Consider the following 18,690-nt stretch of genomic DNA (forward strand, 5'->3'; position numbering starts at 1 on the left):
GTTACGAGTAATAAAAATAACCTAACCCACCCCCATCACCTGTTTAACCCATTTAACCACCACTTTTGAACACTTCGAAGTCAACCGCATATCTTGACAATTCGTTAACGTGATCAACTAAAATAATGGAATTAAAATCAATTAACACACAAAAATGTGATAGCAAAAGGAGGCTCTTACATAGAACTTTTCATGCTGCAGCTGAAACTCCAACACTTTCTCAAGATCATTGACAATAGACTTCATATTTGGGCGTTGAGCACCCTCATGACATGAGCAAATATATGCTACTCGTAGGAAATTAGAGAGTGACATCCATCCTATTTCATTATTACGAAAAGGTTGGATCCCATCAACTATGCTGTTCTCATAAACAAATCTGGCCAGTGGAGCTAGAAACCTATCAAATTCATCCGGAATAAATGCTTCCCTCATGAATAATATTTCAAATAAAACAACACCAAATGCGTAAATGTCCGACTTGTAGGTCACCCCTCCAGTCTTAAGTATCGCTGGGTCCACATACCCTGTTGTACCAATAGCTTCCGTGATGAGAACCTTATCCATCTCATGCACTGAACGGTGGATGGAATATTCAAACCCAGATAACTTGGGCTCAAACTTATCGTCTAATAAGATTGTAGAGCTATTAATATTACAATGTATCACAGAGTAACTACGCCCATCCTGATAATGCATATAGCTTAATGCACGCGCAACACCAACACATATCTTGAATCGTTGAACCCACGTCAAGGTTGGCTTGCTTAGATACATCGCGAGACTTCCCTTCTCCTCAAGCTTGTTTATGATCACCTTCTCCCCTTTTTCATCACAAAACCCGATAAGAGAGACTATGTTTTCATGCTTCAGACTACAAAGTGCAGAAATCTCTGTCAAGAACTCGATTCCTAGCTTATGCTTACTGTCTAATCTGCATGCTGCAATTTTGACCCACTTCCCGGACCTCAAGAGCTTTCCTTTATAAACCTTACCCAACCCACCATGCCTAATCACATTTTTCTCATCAAAGTTTTCGGTGGCTTCTAGGACGTCTTCAAGTGGGATTTTCAAGTGACTAAAATTCGAGATTTCCGATTCCGTGTTTCTGTTGATCAAATGAAAGAAACAACTCAAAAAGTGGATTACAAATGATTTTGAAGGTGAGAAAAAAAGCACATACATACAACAATAATACTGGCTTATGGAAAACGTTAGTGTACATATGTAAAAGACAACAAGGAACTAGGAAACAGAAAAGTACTAAGATCTGGCTTATGCAAAAAATAGCAACAAGAGTCATACCGCAGCTGAAGCTCCAACACTTTCTCAAGTTTGTTGACAACAGACTTCATATCTGGACGTTGGGCTTGAGTTTCAGCCACACACCGATATGCAATTTCTACAAATGTGTCTATAGAGTTTTTTTTTGCTTCCGTAATTATTGAAGGATCTATTATTTCCATTAGTGTTCCCTTAACGAAGCACCTGCGTGCCACATCTACTAGCCCGGCTTTACTCTCCTTCAGGTACATTTCATCGTGTGCCAACCTTCCACATAAAATTTCAAACAAAACTACTCCGAAAGTATATACATCTGATTTTCTTGTTAACTTACCTTCCTCATGATATTGTGGATCACTGTAAAATATAGTGCCACAAAACGAATTCAATTGAAGAAACTTTTGATTAGGAGGAAGGAACATCGAGCTCCCAAGGTAAACAATCTTTGCCCCAAAATTCTCATCTAAACTAATTGAGGATGAAGTGAAATGACACATTATCACTGACTTTTGGTCTTCCATCTCATGGTGTAGGTACTTTAATCCATACGCAACATCAAGGCATATTTTCAAACGTTTTTCCCAACTAAGAACAGATTTGTCTCTGTGTAAGTGGCTTAAAAAATACTCAGAAAGTAATCCTTTAGAAGCAGCCTCAATGACAAGGATCTTCTCTTCATCTTCATCACAGAATCCAAGTAGAGTGCCTATGTTGCGATGCTTACAAGTTGTAAGCATTTCAATGTCAGTACCGAATACTTTTTCTTCACTTTTGTCTTCTCTAGGGCGTAGGCGTTTAATAAAGACAGTGGTGCGTCTCTCGAGACGTTCACTTTTATTCCTCTGTTGTTCTACAGAGGAAGAATTCCTTTTATCCCAGTCTTTAGGTCTTGCTCTATACACGTCATAGAACATGGTTGGAAGACGGTAGTATGTCCAAGAAAAGTGGTCGGTGGCTAAACGTATATCCCTGAGTCTAATCTTCATGTGACTGAGTTGAGATGTCAAGCGTTCCAAGTTGGGTCTCTGCAACAACGAGGGAAAAATATAAAAGGCTGTTACTTGAAAAGAAATTGTAGTTTAGACTCTTTTTACTCTTTTTACATTTACTAGTAATAAAAATAACCTAACCCACCCCCATCACCTGTTTAACCCATTTGACAACTACTTTTGAACACTTCTAAGTCAACCACATATCTTGACAATTCTTTAACATGATCAACTAAATTAATGGCAAAAAATCAACGAATTGGCAAAATGTGATAGCAAAAGAAATGGAAAAAAGGAGGTTCTTACATAAAGACTTTCATACTGCAGCTGAAACTCCAACGCTTTCTCAAGTTGATTGACAATAAAGTTCATCTCTGGGCGTTGTGCTCGCTTATCATTTGTGCATAAATATGCTGATTGCATGAAAGGAATGAGTGAGCTCCTGCCTATTTCACCATTAAGGAAACGTAGGATCGCATCAACTTGATTGTTTTCAAAACGAAATTCGGCCAGTGGAGCTAGATACCTATCAAATTCATCAGGAATAAATGCTTTCCTCTCGTATATTATTTCCCATAAAACAACACCAAATGAGTAGATGTCCGAACAGCGGATGGAATATTCAAATCCAGATAACTTGGGCTCGAACTTATCATCCAACAATATCATAGAGCTGTTGATGTTACGGTGTATCTGAGAGTAACTACGTCCATCCTCATAATGGATGTAACTTAATGCACGAGCAACACCAATACATATCTTTAGTCTTTGAACCCATGTCAGACTTGGCTTGCTTAGATGCATCTCGAGGCTTCCCTCAGCCTCATACTTGTTTATGATCACCTTCTCGCCTTTTTCATCACAAAACCCGATAATAGAAACTATATTATCATGCTTGAGCCTAGAAAGCACAGAAATCTCTCGTAAGAAGTCGATTCCTGGCTTATGCTTACTGTCGAATCTCCGTGCAGCAATATTGACCCACTTCCCGGACCGCAATAGCTTTCCTTTATAAAGCTTGCCTAACCCATCATGGCTGATGACATTTTTATCATCAAAGTTGTTGGTGGCTTCTAGGACGTCTTCAAGTGGGATTTGTAAGTGACCAAACTTTGTGATTGAAGATCCCATATTTCTTTCTGTTGATCAAATGATAGAGAGGACTCAAATAGTGGATTACAATTGAATGTGAAGGTAAGATATGTGTGTGAACAAGCGGATTAATTAGAGCATGCCAACAAAGTCTAATTTTAAGAGCGTATTTAAAAACTTTTTTGTTATATAATTTTTTTTTTTTTTTTTTTTCTTTTTTCTGTGAAAAGCTTTCTAGAAAGGGGTCAAATTTGAAATTTAACTTTGATTTTTAAATTGCCAACTTGCTATTGATATATGATCGTATAGGACAATTTTACGTTGAACCCGGGAGTATGCTACATGTGAGCTTTGATTTATAAAATGTTTAGATAACATCTAATCTAAATAAATGAATAAAAAACAACACATATATCAGATGGGACAACGAACTAGAAAATAGAAAAGTCAGCAAAGGGTGCTGATAAACAATTGCAAGTTGGTTGGTGTTCAACTTTTTTAATCGATCACAAATTTTAATTATTCACCATGAAAAGGGTGCTTTACCTTGCATATATAGACAATTAGATATGTAAAGTAGGTTACCAATCGTCTCATTATTTTAAAAGTCACTATTTTAAACATAAAAATGAACTCTTAAAAAAACTAATATTTTCAATGAATATATATAACTAGATTTAAGAGCCCGTGCGTTGCACGGGGACTCCTAATCAAACTAAATTGAAACGTAAAATGTTATATCATTTGACGATATGATAAAGACAGTCTCACAAATATCGTTGTTCATGTTTACTGAGAAAAAGGTTACCTTTTGACTTGACTGTTGGAAATAAAATAGCAACTTGTTCTTGATACAAGAGAAAAATAGTTGGTCTGAGTTGAACACTTTATTCGGTCTCATCAATTTCAGGAAATGACATAGTAAAGATTGGGATGTTTTGATCATTCACCCTATGAAAGAAAAAAAGTATGATCTTTTTACGCTAGATACTAAACATGCACCAAATGCATTACATGTACTGATGTGCAGCCAAGTTGAACTATACAACGCTTGTATATGTGTATTACGATAAGGTCATCATTATTAGTATAGGTATCCTAATTGCAAAGAAAAGCTTGTCCTAATACATAACAAACACAATACAATAAGAAGGCTATGAATGAGTTCAACCTATAAACAATAAACTACATAAAATGAATCTGTTATATTTTATATGACCAATTCTGGAAGAGGAAAACACAACAAAGGATTCATATGACCTTAAGCGCGATTGTTTCGTAAAACATAAATATTAACTTTGTATAAAAAGTGGCTTCCAAAAGGCTAATAACTCATTAATCTCCCTTCACATTTTGACGGGAATGATAAAAGAGTACAGAACCGAAAGAAGCTACCATTCCGACCAAGTACCCAATGATAGCACCATAAGTTACAGATAAAACACGAACGAAAGTCATGCCACAATTTTTATAATATTCGAGATACAATAAACAACCAATGCAGGGTAATCTTATAGCTACTACCATGCTACAACACATTCGCTACTATAGCAACAATACATAATATATAAGCAAATGCATATCAAACGAACCCCCTTGATATAAACATAAGTATTACCATGAGGACGCCATTGCAAGCACAAGGAACTTCAAGATTCTAGATGGTATTTTCCTCGTGACACATTGACAGAATCATCGGCTCTTACATCATATTCTTCGGTTTCATTGGTATCCATAGTTGAAGCAGCAACACGACTGTTAGAAGCCATTTGAACAAACACTTTTAGATTCTCGAAATTACGCATATGGGTTAAAATATGCCTTTGTGACCCAAATGGGTCATTTAACCTAACCTAAAATAAGCTCCTAGTTTATTTTTGCCCGTTTGGGGTCGGGAGTCCAAATGAACCATAAAACACTTTTAACTGTATAACTTTCGAACGACCAATATTTCATTACCAAAATGATCAGTTTAAGTAAAATGATGTATGCAGTGAAAAAAATCCTATAAACCAAACAGTGTGCTATCAACATATAAAAGCTTGCAACAAATTTTAGCTGGAAATTAATCCAGTCAACGTCACATTGAACTAAATGTATGTTTAGCATCTATAAAGTAGAAAAGGATTTATTTAATTACTTTCATGATCAAACTGACTACCTAACAATAAATCAAACATCAAAGTATATATGGTGATAGTAATCAAACCCAAAGCACATATGCAAATCATCTATATATACAGTTAAAATATCGTAGACAAATAAACCGAACTCAACATCAACACCTGTATGTGAACATACACAGTTAGTGGCATGCGCAGCAGTAATAGACGGTACTGGTAAAGTATCCATGCCAACAACGATATGACTCAATATATCCTAATATAAATGAAATATGCACTAAAATATTTCACATATTTGGAAAATTAATAACAGACAAAAAAAATCTATTAATCCTATCAATGGCAATACTGATTTCGGCATGGACTCTGTAGACCAAATACCATATTAATCCATCTGATCAAGATTGACAAGATCAACACGGAATTCAAAATGCGAGATTATTATATCAGTAAGTATGATAGTTTCAGGAAAATTGAAGGACTTGTAAACTTTTTGCAATCTGATAAAGACTTGGAAGAAAAGATTCTTTAATAACATGAATATATGTGATGTGAGTCTGAAAAAAAAAAACAAAATGAAATCTAATTAACTTAATTTTCACAATCATTAAAATTAACTTAAATCATTTCATCAATCAAAAGATTAAAAAAAAAACCATATGTACAAATTATTTCATAAAAATTAAAACTTTTAATTGTTTATGTAGTCTCAAAAGGGTAAAAAAATGTTCATAAAAATCAAAATTTTAATCGTTTATGCAATCACTTATTATTTCTATAAAACAGAAAGATTAACATTAACATCAACAGTCCATCTTAGCCTTAGTATTGGGTCTCTTGTCATCACCACCCCACCACTCTCAAACTCATAACAACCGCCACTATCGCCATAGTTGTACTGCCCATCCATAATAGTATAAGTATCACTACACCACCACCCACCAAAAACTACTACTTGATTATGCTTTTTTTTCAAAAAAAAAAAAAAAAAAAAAAAAAAAAAAAAAACAAATTCAACTTTCCCCGCTATCAACTTTATTTATTTATTAAGCATATTTTACCATAATTGTGTTTTTGTACGTCCAAAACTACATGCTTTTTTAAGAGGTAGATACATATTTGAGTGATAGAAGTGCTAAACTGCAAAGTGTATTGTCTAAGGAGCATAAGCATTTGATTTTGTACCTTGATCGAGGTAGCGCCTTCACTAAATATCTCGAGTCTCTTTTTGCAAGTGCGGCAAGCGCTATAACACCATGCTCTTCGGTCATCCACTTCGTCAACAGTTCATTGGAAAGTAAAGAAATCTTTCTGCAAAATCGCATTGTATTTTTTGGTTAATGAATGTAGTCGTTTAATGTTTTGTTGATTTACTTACTTTGTAAAGCTGAGGTTTTTGAGCCAGCAAGTATGACAGTGTCTCCCCGTTCCTTTTCTTTTCTTGATCGGCATTTTTGTATCGGGTTCTTTTTAGGCGAAGCGTTGAATTTGCGTTGTATTATTCAGTGTACCACTATAGTTAATGAGTTTTTCATTAATGAAGTTGTTAGCTAGCTCTAAATATTACATCCTAAATGTGTTTATAACTTCAAATTTCCAGAATTTAGCAAATGGATCAAAATAGACACTTATCGTCAAAATGGGTCAAAACTTACACGTTAACCAAAATAGGCTCAAAAAATCATTTTGTAATGCGATAACTTGCCAATTCGTGTAAGAAATCATAATTGGTGTATTCAAATCAACAAATGCTCAATTTGACACTAAATAATCTACATAAGAACCTGATTTGCAGCAACGGCTTTTAAAAACTCATACTGCATTTTATGACCATGAAGCTTCTCTCTGAATGAACGCATTTGCCTTAACACGATCAGTTTCCTACACGATTGTAAGTTAGTATACACACATAGAATAATTGTAGGTTTTATGGATGTATCAGAAAATAACTTACACTATACAATAACACAGGTGGTCAGTTCAACCATTTTTCTCGAATGAGTCGATATGGGTTGTGTTGAATAGACATTAACGTCTTTCGTTAGATAAATATATAAATGCCCATGCGAATTATTCCACTTTTAATCAATTCTCTAGATGAAGTGTAATATAATGAACTAAACCTTGCAAATTAATTCAGTTATGTCATTTTCAGTTGTATGTAACCCAAGTCAAACATATGATCAACACCATTCTCTTCCAAGTCAGACATGGTACATATGAAAGAGTAAACATTAACGAAATACAAAATCAAAGACCTGACAAAAACGAAATATGCTAAACTCAATTATTATTTGACATTAACGAAATAAACATGGTACCTGAAAAATGAACTTACATAATCATTTTAAACATCAAACATTAGTTGTAACAACTATTATTCACCATTATCTACAAATTATTAGTAAACAAACAAACACCTTACTTACACTCAAAAGTTTAAAGGCATTTTATCAAACACTTTGTGGGCATAACCCAAAGCCAAAACATAATCAATTCAAACCTGTAAATTAAAAGAAATGAAAATCCTAACCGCTGACCCTTATCTATCGTCTCAAACAGCAATAGTCGAAAGGTGTAGCAAAATTTGTACAGTCGTACCTGATCTGTGAGTATTGAAGGAGTTGACGAATTGAATAACAACTTAAGACCGATATCTGCATTAGATGTTACGGGAACGTATTAACGACGTCTTCTTCATCGACATTAGATGTTACAATATAATATAATTAACTTTTATAACACAAAAAGAATAAAAGTTAAATAATTAAAAGTTAAATCGTATTGTACTTGCGGGACATCCTATTCAACGGTCATTCAATGTAGAGCCGATATACACTCACTTAAGCATGGATATGAACGATTTCAATGCATGAATATTAGATATTGATATGGATGAATAATGGATCTGTTAAATTTAGTGTAGGTTTAGATTTTTTAGAAGTGATAGATTAGTATGAAGTATTATAGTGTTTATAATGTTGAGGGAGTGTTTTAGAAATTAGAATAGAAAAGAGTTTTTAGAAAGTTGTTTTATTAATTCAATTTGTTTGTGTTTTGTTGTTTTACATTTTGCAAGACCACTAGCCTATTTATAGGCTCAATAAGTCTACTAGATCATTCTAGCAAATCTTGATTTTTTTGACTAACAAATTCTCTAACAATTTCTAGTCACTTCTACTTAAATATCTACTATTAAATATCTAATAAAACTTACTAATTCTAGATTAATCTATATTAATCTAGAAAAACATTATAATATTTTAACACTCCTCCTTAATGTTTTTCGGTGTTACTCCGAGCATGTTACGTAGGAACTCGAACTTGGGTCTTGGTAGTGCTTTAGTGAAAATATCTGCAATCTGCTCTTCGGTCTTGCAGTATTTTAATTCAATATCTTTCTTGGCTGAGCTTTCTCGCAGAAAGTGAAGCTTGATGTCAATGTGTTTTGTTCTACCAAGGAACACTGGATTCTTTGCCATCGCGATCGCGGACTTGTTGTCGCAGAATATTTTTGTAGCTTCATCTTGTTTCTCGCCCATGTCTTCTAGTATTCTTCTTAGCCATATAGCTTGATTAGCTGAGTTTGCGGCTGCGACGTACTCGGCTTCAGCTGACGATTGTGCCACCGTTTCTTGTTTCTTTGATGTCCATGAGAATACACCAGATCCAAGTGTGAATGCGTATCCGGAAGTACTTCTCATGTCATCCACCGATCCGGCCCAATCACTATCAGTGTATCCATGAAGCTTCGAGTCTATAGTGGGATTGTACCATATTCCATAGTCCATGGTACCTTGCAAGTATCTTAGTATTCTTTTATAAGCTCCGTAATGTATTTGAGTAGGGTTTTGCATGTACCTGGATAGCAGACTCGTTGCGTACATGATGTCTGGTCTTGTTGATGTTAGATATAGTAGACTTCCAATGAGACTTCTGAATCTTGAAGCATCCGCTTTCTCCGATCCATCTTCTTGTCTCATCTTCTCATTGGCAACTAGTGGCGTCGCGACGGTTTTACAACCGTACAGTTTAAACTTTTTCAGGAGATTTTCTGTGTATTTCCTTTGGCATATGAAGATGCCTTCCTTTTCTTGACTGATTTCGATGCCAAGAAAATAGCGCATCAAACCAAGGTCGCTCATCTCGAACGTTTTCATCATGTCTTCCTTAAACTCTTGTATCATTCTCTCATTGTTTCCCGTATATATAAGATCATCAACATACAAGGAAATAATGAGAGTGTCAGAGTTACCTTGGGTTTTGATATAGAGTGTGGGCTCACTTTGACTCCTCCTGAATCCTGTACTTGTGAAGTAGCTGTCAATGCGGCTATACCAAGCACGTGGTGCTTGTTTAAGTCCATATAGAGCTTTCTTTAGCTTCAGGACTTGGTCTTCTTTTCCTTTCTGAATGAACCATTGTGGTTGCTCGACGTATATTTCTTCTTCGAGAAATCCATTTAGAAAGGCTGATTTTACATCTAGTTGGTGAATCTTCCACCTTCGTTAAGCTGCTAATGCCACAAGTGCTCTTATAGTGTCTAGTCGAGCTACTGGTGCAAAAGTTTCGTGGTAGTCGACTCCTTGTTGTTGTGAGTAGCCTTTAGCTACTATCCTTGCTTTGTGTTTTTGTATAGAACCGTCAGGGTTGAGCTTTGTTTTGTAAACCCATTTAACTCCAATGATTTCTTTATTTTCTGGAGGATCAACTAACTCCCATGTGTTGTTTTTCTCAATCATTCTTATTTCTTCATTCATAGCAGCCACCCACTTTTCATCTTTCGATGCAACTTCATAGCTTTCAGGTTCTATAGTTGTGAAGTTGCAAGTCTCGTACACCTCTGCTAACTTTTTAACTCTTCCCGGTGTTGACTCCGGACTTGAATCTTCTTGCGCTGAAGGTAATGTTGCCGAAGGAGAACTTGGCGTAGCAGGGCTCGTTTCTCCTGTGCTTTCATGACAAGAATGCTTTGTTTGTAGTGGATGTTGAGCTGGAGTTTCTATAGATATCCGTGGCAGATATGTTTGCTTTTCAACTTTGTCTTTCTCCCAGTTCCAAGAAGCTTCTTCGTCAAACTCCACGTCTCGGCTGATCACGATGTTATTGGTCTTCAAGTTGTAGACTCGGTAACCTTTTGATTGTGTGCTATAGCCCAAGAATATTCCTTTCTCTGATTTTTCTTGGAGTTTGTGACGTTTCTCCTTTGGAATATGAATGTAGCAGATAGATCCAAATACTCGTAAATGTTTTGCCGACGGTTTCCTTCCACTCCATGCCTTAATTGGAGTCTTGTTTTCAACTGCTTTCATTGGACATCGGTTTAATATATATACAGCCGTGTATACAGCTTCAGCCCAAAAACTGTTTGGACGGCCTTTTTCATGTATCATTGTTTTGGCCATTTCCATTACAGTTCTATTTTTGCGTTCAGAGACGCCATTTTGCTCAGGGGCGTAACCAACAGTAAGTTGGCGTTTAACTCCTTCGTCTTCACAGAATTTGTTAAACTGTGTAGAGGTGTATTCTTTTCCTCTATCACTCCTTAGCGTTTTTATATAATGGCCACTACTCTTTTCGACGAAGTTCTTGAACTTCTTGAATATTGTAAATACTTCTGATTTTTCACGCATGAAATAAACCCACGTCATTCTAGAATAATCATCGATGAAGAGAATAAAGTACCTGTTTTGGTTAAGTGACGGGGTTCTCATTGGTCCACAAATGTCGGTGTGCACGAGCTCCAGTATACCTTTCTCTCTCCAAGATTTGTCACGAGGGAAAGGTTTTCGATGTTGCTTGCCCATCACACAGCTTTCACACGTGTCGGTGATCTCTTCTATGTTAGGCAAGTCTCTCATCATATTCTTCTGTTGGAGGATTTTTAGTGCGTGAAAGTTAAAGTGGCCAAATCTTCGATGCCATAGCCATGATTCTTCAACTTGAACTTTCATGGCTGTGTCTTGGATATACTGCCAACGAAGCGGAAAGTTGCGATTCTCCATTGGCACTTCGGCTATTAATTTATAGTTATTTTTCTTGTCACGAATAACGCATGATTTGTCTTCGAAGAGTAAAGAGTATCCGTGCTCCATCATTTGACCAACACTTAACAAGTTACTTGCTAGGCTTGGTACTAGAAGAACGTCATTGATAGATCGAGTGACGTTATTAGTTTGAACAGTAATAGTACCTTTGCCTTTAGTATCCACGAGTTCTCCATTCCCTAACTTGACACGGGACTTTACGGAGGTGTTGATACTCTGAAATAGCTTCTCATCTCCTGTCATGTGATTGCTGCACCCACTGTCGATCAACCAAGTATCGTCCCTCTGTTTATTTGCGACATGACAGGCATAGAATAGCTGATTTTTGTTCTCCGGAATATCTTCACTTTCTTCCATGAAGTTAGCTCGATGATTTTGTTTTAAACGGCAATCTTTTTCTAGATGCCCAAATCTTTTGCAGTTATTACATTGTGGTTTCTCTTTGTGGAAACAATCTTTCTCCAAGTGGTTTGTCTTTTTGCAGATATCACATGGAGGATAGTTTTTTCTTCTCTGATCAAACCCGGTTCTGGGTTTTTCTCCTCCTCTCGACTTTTCTTCGAGATTTCTTTTCCCCTCATTATTAGATTTCCGAGACCTTATTTTGAGTTTAGACTGAAAGGCACTTTCTAGTGAGTTTTCACTACGCCGACTCAATCTAGCCTCATATGCTTCAAGAGAGCCAATTAATTCTGGTACCGACAGAGTCTCGATGTCTTTTGACTCTTCGATAGCAGTAATGACATGATCGTATTTTTCGGTCATACTGATAAGTATCTTTTCTACGATCCTTTTGTCAGTTATATTATCTCCATAGGCTCTCATTTGATTTACTATTTCTTTGATTCTAGAATAGTAATCTTTAACGGTCTCAGTCTCTTTCATATTTAAATTTTCAAAATCTCGTCTTAGAGTTAGTAGTTTTACATATCTCACCTTGGCATTTCCTTGAAATTCTTCTTGAAGGATCTTCCACGCCTCTTTGGCTGTCGTAGCTCCCATGATTTGTGAAAAGATAGACGGTGTCAAGGCTTGTTGAATGTAGCCTAGAGCAGCAGCATTTCTTACAACATTTCTGTTGTATTTTTCTTGTTCTTCTGCGGATAGAGTTTCGACGTCTTTTGGAGTTGTAAACCCGACTTCGACAATATCCCACAAGCTTTGTGCTTGAAAATATGTCTTCATTCGGATACTCCAAAAATCATAGTTATCACCATCAAAGATGGGGACGGGAATATTGTACGCACCGACGGTAGTCATGGTGTATTCGAACAACGCCCAACACGGCTCTTGATACCACTTGTTAGATTTAGTGTAGGTTTAGATTTTTTAGAAGTGATAGATTAGTATGAAGTATTATAGTGTTTATAATGTTGAGGGAGTGTTTTAGAAATTAGAATAGAAAAGAGTTTTTAGAAAGTTGTTTTATTACTTCAATTTGTGTGTGTTTTGTTGTTTTACATTTTGCAAGACCACTAGTCTATTTATAGGCTCAATAAGTCTACTAGATCATTCTAGCAAATCTTGATTTTTTTGACTAACTAATTCTCTAACAATTTCTAGTCACTTCTACTTAAATATCTATTATTAAATATCTAATAAAACTTACTAATTCTAGACTAATCTATATTAATCTAGAAAAACATTATAATATTTTAACAGGATCGAATGTAATCCATTAGCTATCTAAATACATGTATATACATACATAAATATAAATACCTTCATTACTTTTTTTAAATCACATTTAATGAGTTTTTGGCTGAATGGTTTTATTTGAATCTTGAAACATAAGGCAACGAGTGGCATGCATGGTGCTGCAAAGAAGTAGTTACGTTCAGTGTCTCGGTTATATACATTGCATACCATTGGATTAGAAAACAACTGGTATATTGCCATTCTGAGTAGCGATGTTCACCGGTTCAGTTTACGATTTGTTCAGTTTTGAATTTCTGGAAGCAAAATCGAAAAGAAAACCGAATTCATATATCAAAATTGAACCTAAACGAATCGATTTCAATTCGGTTTTTTGTTTGATTTTGGTTAAAAGCAAAAAACAAACAAAATCTAAATTTTACTAAAAACACCCTACAACGTACAAAGTTACAAAATATACATGCTAATATGATACAAAATTACAAACTATATAATTGTAACTAGTAACACGTGTTACATTATAACCAAACAAGCAGATTGGTCAGCCACGTGTTGCGGCGGCCACCCTTCGTTTACGTAAAAAAAATTGTAGCATCCAATTATATATTATAATAAAAATATATTGAAGCAAAGCAGTTAACGTAACCTAGCTATAAGACAATAATTCGTTTTAACATATTAAATATCTAATACAATTGCAAAGAAACATAGTGTCATATATTACTATATGAGTTGTAACAAATTTATTATCCCGAGCTGTCCAAATTATATTGTATAATATTTTTTTGAGATGGATCAAATTAATTGTTATAAATAGTTACTATATAACACGTAAATAAATTTTTATACACGTAATAAAAATTACTCCGTATAAATTAGAAGAATGATTTAATAAGGTTTGAAAATTTAAGTTAGAAAAAAATGACCCAGTTTTGATGTAATTTATAATTTTAATTGTAATGTAATTTGTGTTACACATTAAAGGAATATTTTATTAATGACTCCAAATCTTTAATTGGAGCAAGGACTATATCTATGTAGCTAGTATTAAAAAAAGTCATCACGTGCTCCCTTCTCTATTCCTCCCTTACTTGAAAATCTACTCATCTCATTTTGCCTTTTCCATTTGATTCTCTAGTCTCCGGTCTTCTTCTCAGGTAACCATTTACAATATCTTCTGAATATTTGCTCTATGAGTCTGTACATTTTTGTTGACTCTGCCTTCTCTCATGTGTCTCGCCTAAAACCTGATTTTTTTCGGCGTCGTTCCAGCTTCTGGTATCCTCCGAACGTCCGGACTTTTCTTCTTTCTTTCCTTTTTCCGTCGCTGATATCTTTTGTTCCCAGTGAAGAACACATCTATACTACATGGAAAAACTCAAAAAAAGTGGCGGGAGAAATTTACGATGACCTATGTGTGTGGCGTGTGGTAGTGCGCTTCAGGCCGATTGCTGGTAAAAATTGTATGTTCGAAAATATGCTGTGAGTTAATTTGTGTAGGTGGTGTCTTTTTATTTAGCTAGAAAAATGAAAGTATTTGCGTTCAAAGTTTGGGGTGGGTTTATGAAGTTTTTTAGGTCTAAAAGCTATGTGGGTAAGTTCTAAAAGCTGCATTGTCGAAAATATGGCGGTTAGATGTTGTTGGAGCAAAGACGAAAATAGTTTGGGATGAAAAGAAAAATAGAAAAGGACAAAAGAGTTACTATTGAGGAATAGTAACTCAAAATTTGCTCAATTGTATATAGTAGTAATTAGAGTTCGAAACTACTATCAATATATGTGAATTTAAAGTCCAAACAAAACTATTATATATCATAATCAAATGATAGCTAAATTTTTAAGTTTTCAAAATGTTAAACAATTAATTTTTTCTTCAACCTAATTCGAAAAACCACACATATGTATAATATATTTATTTATAAATTTTTAATTAATTGAACTAGTTTTTGAATTCAGTTCCAGTTTAACCAAAATTCAAAATTTTCAAAACCATAAATCGAATCGAAAACCGAATTACGAATTCAAATTTGATTGATCCAAAAACCATTTATCAAACTCGGTTTTAGTTTTTCCCGGTTTAGTCTCGGTTCAGTTTTCCGTTTAAATGGTTTCAACCCAGATACTGAGCCATTATTCTCCTCATAGCGGTGTTTGTGGCTGGCTTAATCCCATTCTTTTGTAAGTCCCTCTTGTTTGTACACTTTTTTGGCGATCCTTGTTGAAGTAACAAGGATGAATAAATCCGATCACATAATATATGGAATTTGAGAATATGATATAGGATATATGCTTGTTGGCGGTTTCCGAAGGTAGTAGGAAGGTTTCCTACTTTACGCCACCAAGATACGAAGGTAACTCGTTACGAGTTATGTGTATGTGTTGTGATACGACTTGAGAGTGAAATGCCTCATCCAGAGATTGTGTTCTCCTTTTATAGGGTCATTCCAGAGTTTCTTCCCCAGTATCCTAGGTAGGGATCAGTCTCCAAGGCAATCTTTAACAAGACAAAGTGGACTTTCTTTTCGGTTGACTGTGGTTTCTGTTGTGGAAAAAAGTCGGTCCGATGCATTTCTCTTTGGTCGTTTGGACATTAGTGTAAGTAAGCAGGTCAACCAACTTACTTCTCTTCAGCATATGCGATCTTGTGGCTTTTGCATAAGTCATTGTCCATTGGTAAACGTGATACCTTCGTGACCGGATGTCTTCAGAGAAAGGTTCCAGATTTTCAACAATCTATGCACACTTTCAACATACTAACATCCAGAAATATTTTCTACAATTGTCTAAAGTTATTTTCTTATAGCCAAGACAACAATTCACTCTGTCTTATCCCAATCTTGATTTCGTGTAACTCGTGGCTAATTGGGTCGAAATACATGATTAGGAAAATGACTGCACGATTCAAGGATCAATCTGGTTATCATATTCTCAGCCACAAACCATTTTATATAACAAACAATATGAAGTGTTTCGATATAAACGTAGGCCTATTGACATAAAATGTAAATTGACAGTTTAACATATCAAAATATAATGAAATTGACATCTACATATCTCAACCTCTGAACAACATCTACGCTAATATAAACTGACAAGTGATCGATATGACAAAAGAAGCACTCTTTAGATATAAATGCAGGCCTATTAACATTTGCATATCTTGACCTTTGAAGAACATCTAAGCTAACCGATTTCAGTTTCAAATACAAAAGGACATACATAAACCTCAATGTAACTTACCAGCTTCAAATTCAGAAAAAACACCTATTTTCAGTAAACAAATGATTGAGTTCACTTTCGACAAATCAACGACATTTAAAAAAAAAAAAAAAACTTGTATACGAGGTAGCTCATGCAACCCTACATAAGTACTATCAATTACAAATATATCATTTGAATTTCAATCTTCCACTTGATGTGAAGTATTTGTTAAGGAAAGAAGAAGCTCCATCACCACTCGACATCTACATGTAAATTAAATAAAATTAAATATATGAGTTTAGTACATACTTCTTAGCCACATGCCCACATCAAAGGTGTGAAACTTATTTCACTTATCTGCTAATGTATCTTCCTTCAGGAATTTGATAGACTATTGAAACTAATGTAAATTTATATTATAGATCCTAGCTTATCATAATCATTTTATACAGTTGGAGGCAGAGTTGTTGAGTAAATAAAATAAGAAAGTCAGAACTTAACTTACTTGTAATTCCAATGCTTTCTTAAGTTGTTGTACGACTACTTGTGCTGTTGGCCGATCTTCTCTATTATCATGTAAGCATTGGCAGGCAATCGTGTAAAATACATTCAGTGCTTCCGGCATGATCTGTGTTTTTATGTTCTTAAGCACCACTTCATTCACTTTTTCTTTATCAAAGTTGTGTTTGACGAAACTCGATAGAAATACACCTTCCTTTTCGTGGATTAAAAACGTTGATCCACACAAGAGCTCAAATAAAACGACACCAAATGAATATATATCGGATTCTTTGGTTAACAGACGCGATTTCAAGTAACGTGGATCCACGTAGCCGGGTGTGCCGCATGCACGTTCGATTGCATAGTCGGTTTCCTTATCTATTGCACTTATTAAAGAAAGCCCAAAATCAGCAAGTTTTGCATTCCAGTCATTGTTTAGTAGAATGTTAGCTGCTTTTATATCCCTATGTATCACCGCTGCTTGTTTTCCGATTCCACTATGAAGGAAATCCAATGCGGTTGGAACATCAATGCATATTTTGAGTTGTATTGTCCAAGCTAGACGAGTTTCATTCAAGTACCTATCAAGACTTCCTCTTGACGCATACTCATACACAATGATTTTTAGATCGTTTTCGGAACAGTATCCTACAAGACCGATTATGTTATTGTGCTTATACTTGAAAAGAATTTAAAGCTCATTCTGAAATTGTTTTTCTCCCTGACCACCCTTTACATCCAATAGCTTCGCCACAATTGTATGATCATCCTGTGGAAGTTTTCCTTTATAAACTTTCCCAAACCCTCCTTGGCCGACACAATGTTTATCATGGAAGTGATCAGTGGCTGACTGCATGTCTTCAAGTGAAATCCGGAGGGTGTCTTTATGATTTTCCTGTCAACCATGACAACAATTAAATTAAATATTACATTTAGAAATACATGCATTATAACAAAAGGTTATAAAAGTTCTCACAATTTTGTAGTTCTCGTTTGAACCTTTGGATATATATATATATATATATATATATATATATATATATATATATATATATATATATATATATATATATATATAGACTCTAGTGAGAACTTTTTTAGTGTGAGAACTCTAGGAACTCCAAATACACAGAAATTCGAGCAAAAAAAGTGGCGGGCGAGCAAAAAAAGGAAATTCGAGCAAAAATCAAAAACACGGACGAACAAAAATTCATAGTTGGTGATGTAGCGTGAGGGTACGAAATAGTATTATTTTTAATACAAAATACTACAAAATATGACACAAGTTTTATTAATTTACGGATGGGATATACCTAAACCTTGCTACAACACTATAGGCAGTGTACCTAATCGTAGAGTAGTGTAGTTTTTAGTAAGTCCGGTTCGTTCCACAGGGAGCTGGTGATACTTACTATATTTTTAACTATATTTATACAAAATATATATAATTATATAAGTAGTAATATTATTATAAAAGGGGGGTTTTACCGTTTAATGACCGGTTTGTCGATTCTATATTTTAAGCGTAAAGATAAATGACGATAATTAAAGTGCGTAAAATAATGACAATAAATAAAATGACAGTAAATAAAATTGCGAGTAATAAAATGACAGTAAATAAAGATACGATGAGAAATATAATAAAAGAATTATGCTTATTTAAACTTCCGTAATCATGATGTTTGACGTGTTGATTTTAATTTATTACCATGGGTTAATTGTCCTTTGTCCTGGTTTATTTGATACGTCTATCTGGTTTTTATCCATAATAGTCCATCGGTCATAAATATAAAGTGC

General features: G+C 34.9%; 2 protein-coding genes across 2 annotated transcripts in view; both read right to left on the minus strand.

The window, feature by feature from the left end:
* Window positions 1-141: 141 nt before the first annotated feature.
* On the minus strand, window positions 142-3,404 carry LOC139889578 (uncharacterized). The gene is made up of 3 exons (XM_071872522.1): window positions 2,580-3,404; window positions 1,306-2,309; window positions 142-1,108 (listed from the first exon to the last, which is right to left on the minus strand). The coding sequence occupies exons 1-3, from the start codon at window positions 3,402-3,404 to the stop codon at window positions 142-144; spliced, it is 2,796 nt and encodes a 931-aa protein (XP_071728623.1).
* A 13,176-nt stretch (window positions 3,405-16,580) lies between these two features.
* LOC139889579 (probable receptor-like protein kinase At5g38990) overlaps window positions 16,581-18,690 on the minus strand; it is a 102,566-nt gene continuing 100,456 nt past the window's right edge. Inside the window, exons 3-5 of the mRNA XM_071872523.1 lie at window positions 17,620-17,788; window positions 16,898-17,541; window positions 16,581-16,655 (exon numbers count right to left, since the gene is read on the minus strand). Of these exons, the coding sequence (XP_071728624.1) occupies window positions 16,581-16,655; window positions 16,898-17,541; window positions 17,620-17,788 (888 nt within the window). The remainder of the gene's footprint in view (window positions 16,656-16,897; window positions 17,542-17,619; window positions 17,789-18,690) is intronic.

Source organism: Rutidosis leptorrhynchoides, chromosome 2 (assembly GCF_046630445.1).
Source record: "Rutidosis leptorrhynchoides isolate AG116_Rl617_1_P2 chromosome 2, CSIRO_AGI_Rlap_v1, whole genome shotgun sequence".
NCBI lineage: Eukaryota > Viridiplantae > Streptophyta > Magnoliopsida > Asterales > Asteraceae > Rutidosis > Rutidosis leptorrhynchoides.

Coding starts and splice junctions, on each gene's coding strand:
- LOC139889578 (XM_071872522.1), bottom strand. CDS start 3,404: ATGGGATCTTCAATCACAAAGTTTGGTCACTTACAAATCCCACTTGAA. Junction 2,310..2,579: donor TGCAGTATGAAAGTCTTTAT/GTAAGAACCTCC, acceptor TCGTTGTTGCAG/AGACCCAACTTGGAACGCTT. Junction 1,109..1,305: donor GTGTTGGAGCTTCAGCTGCG/GTATGACTCTTG, acceptor TTTGATCAACAG/AAACACGGAATCGGAAATCT.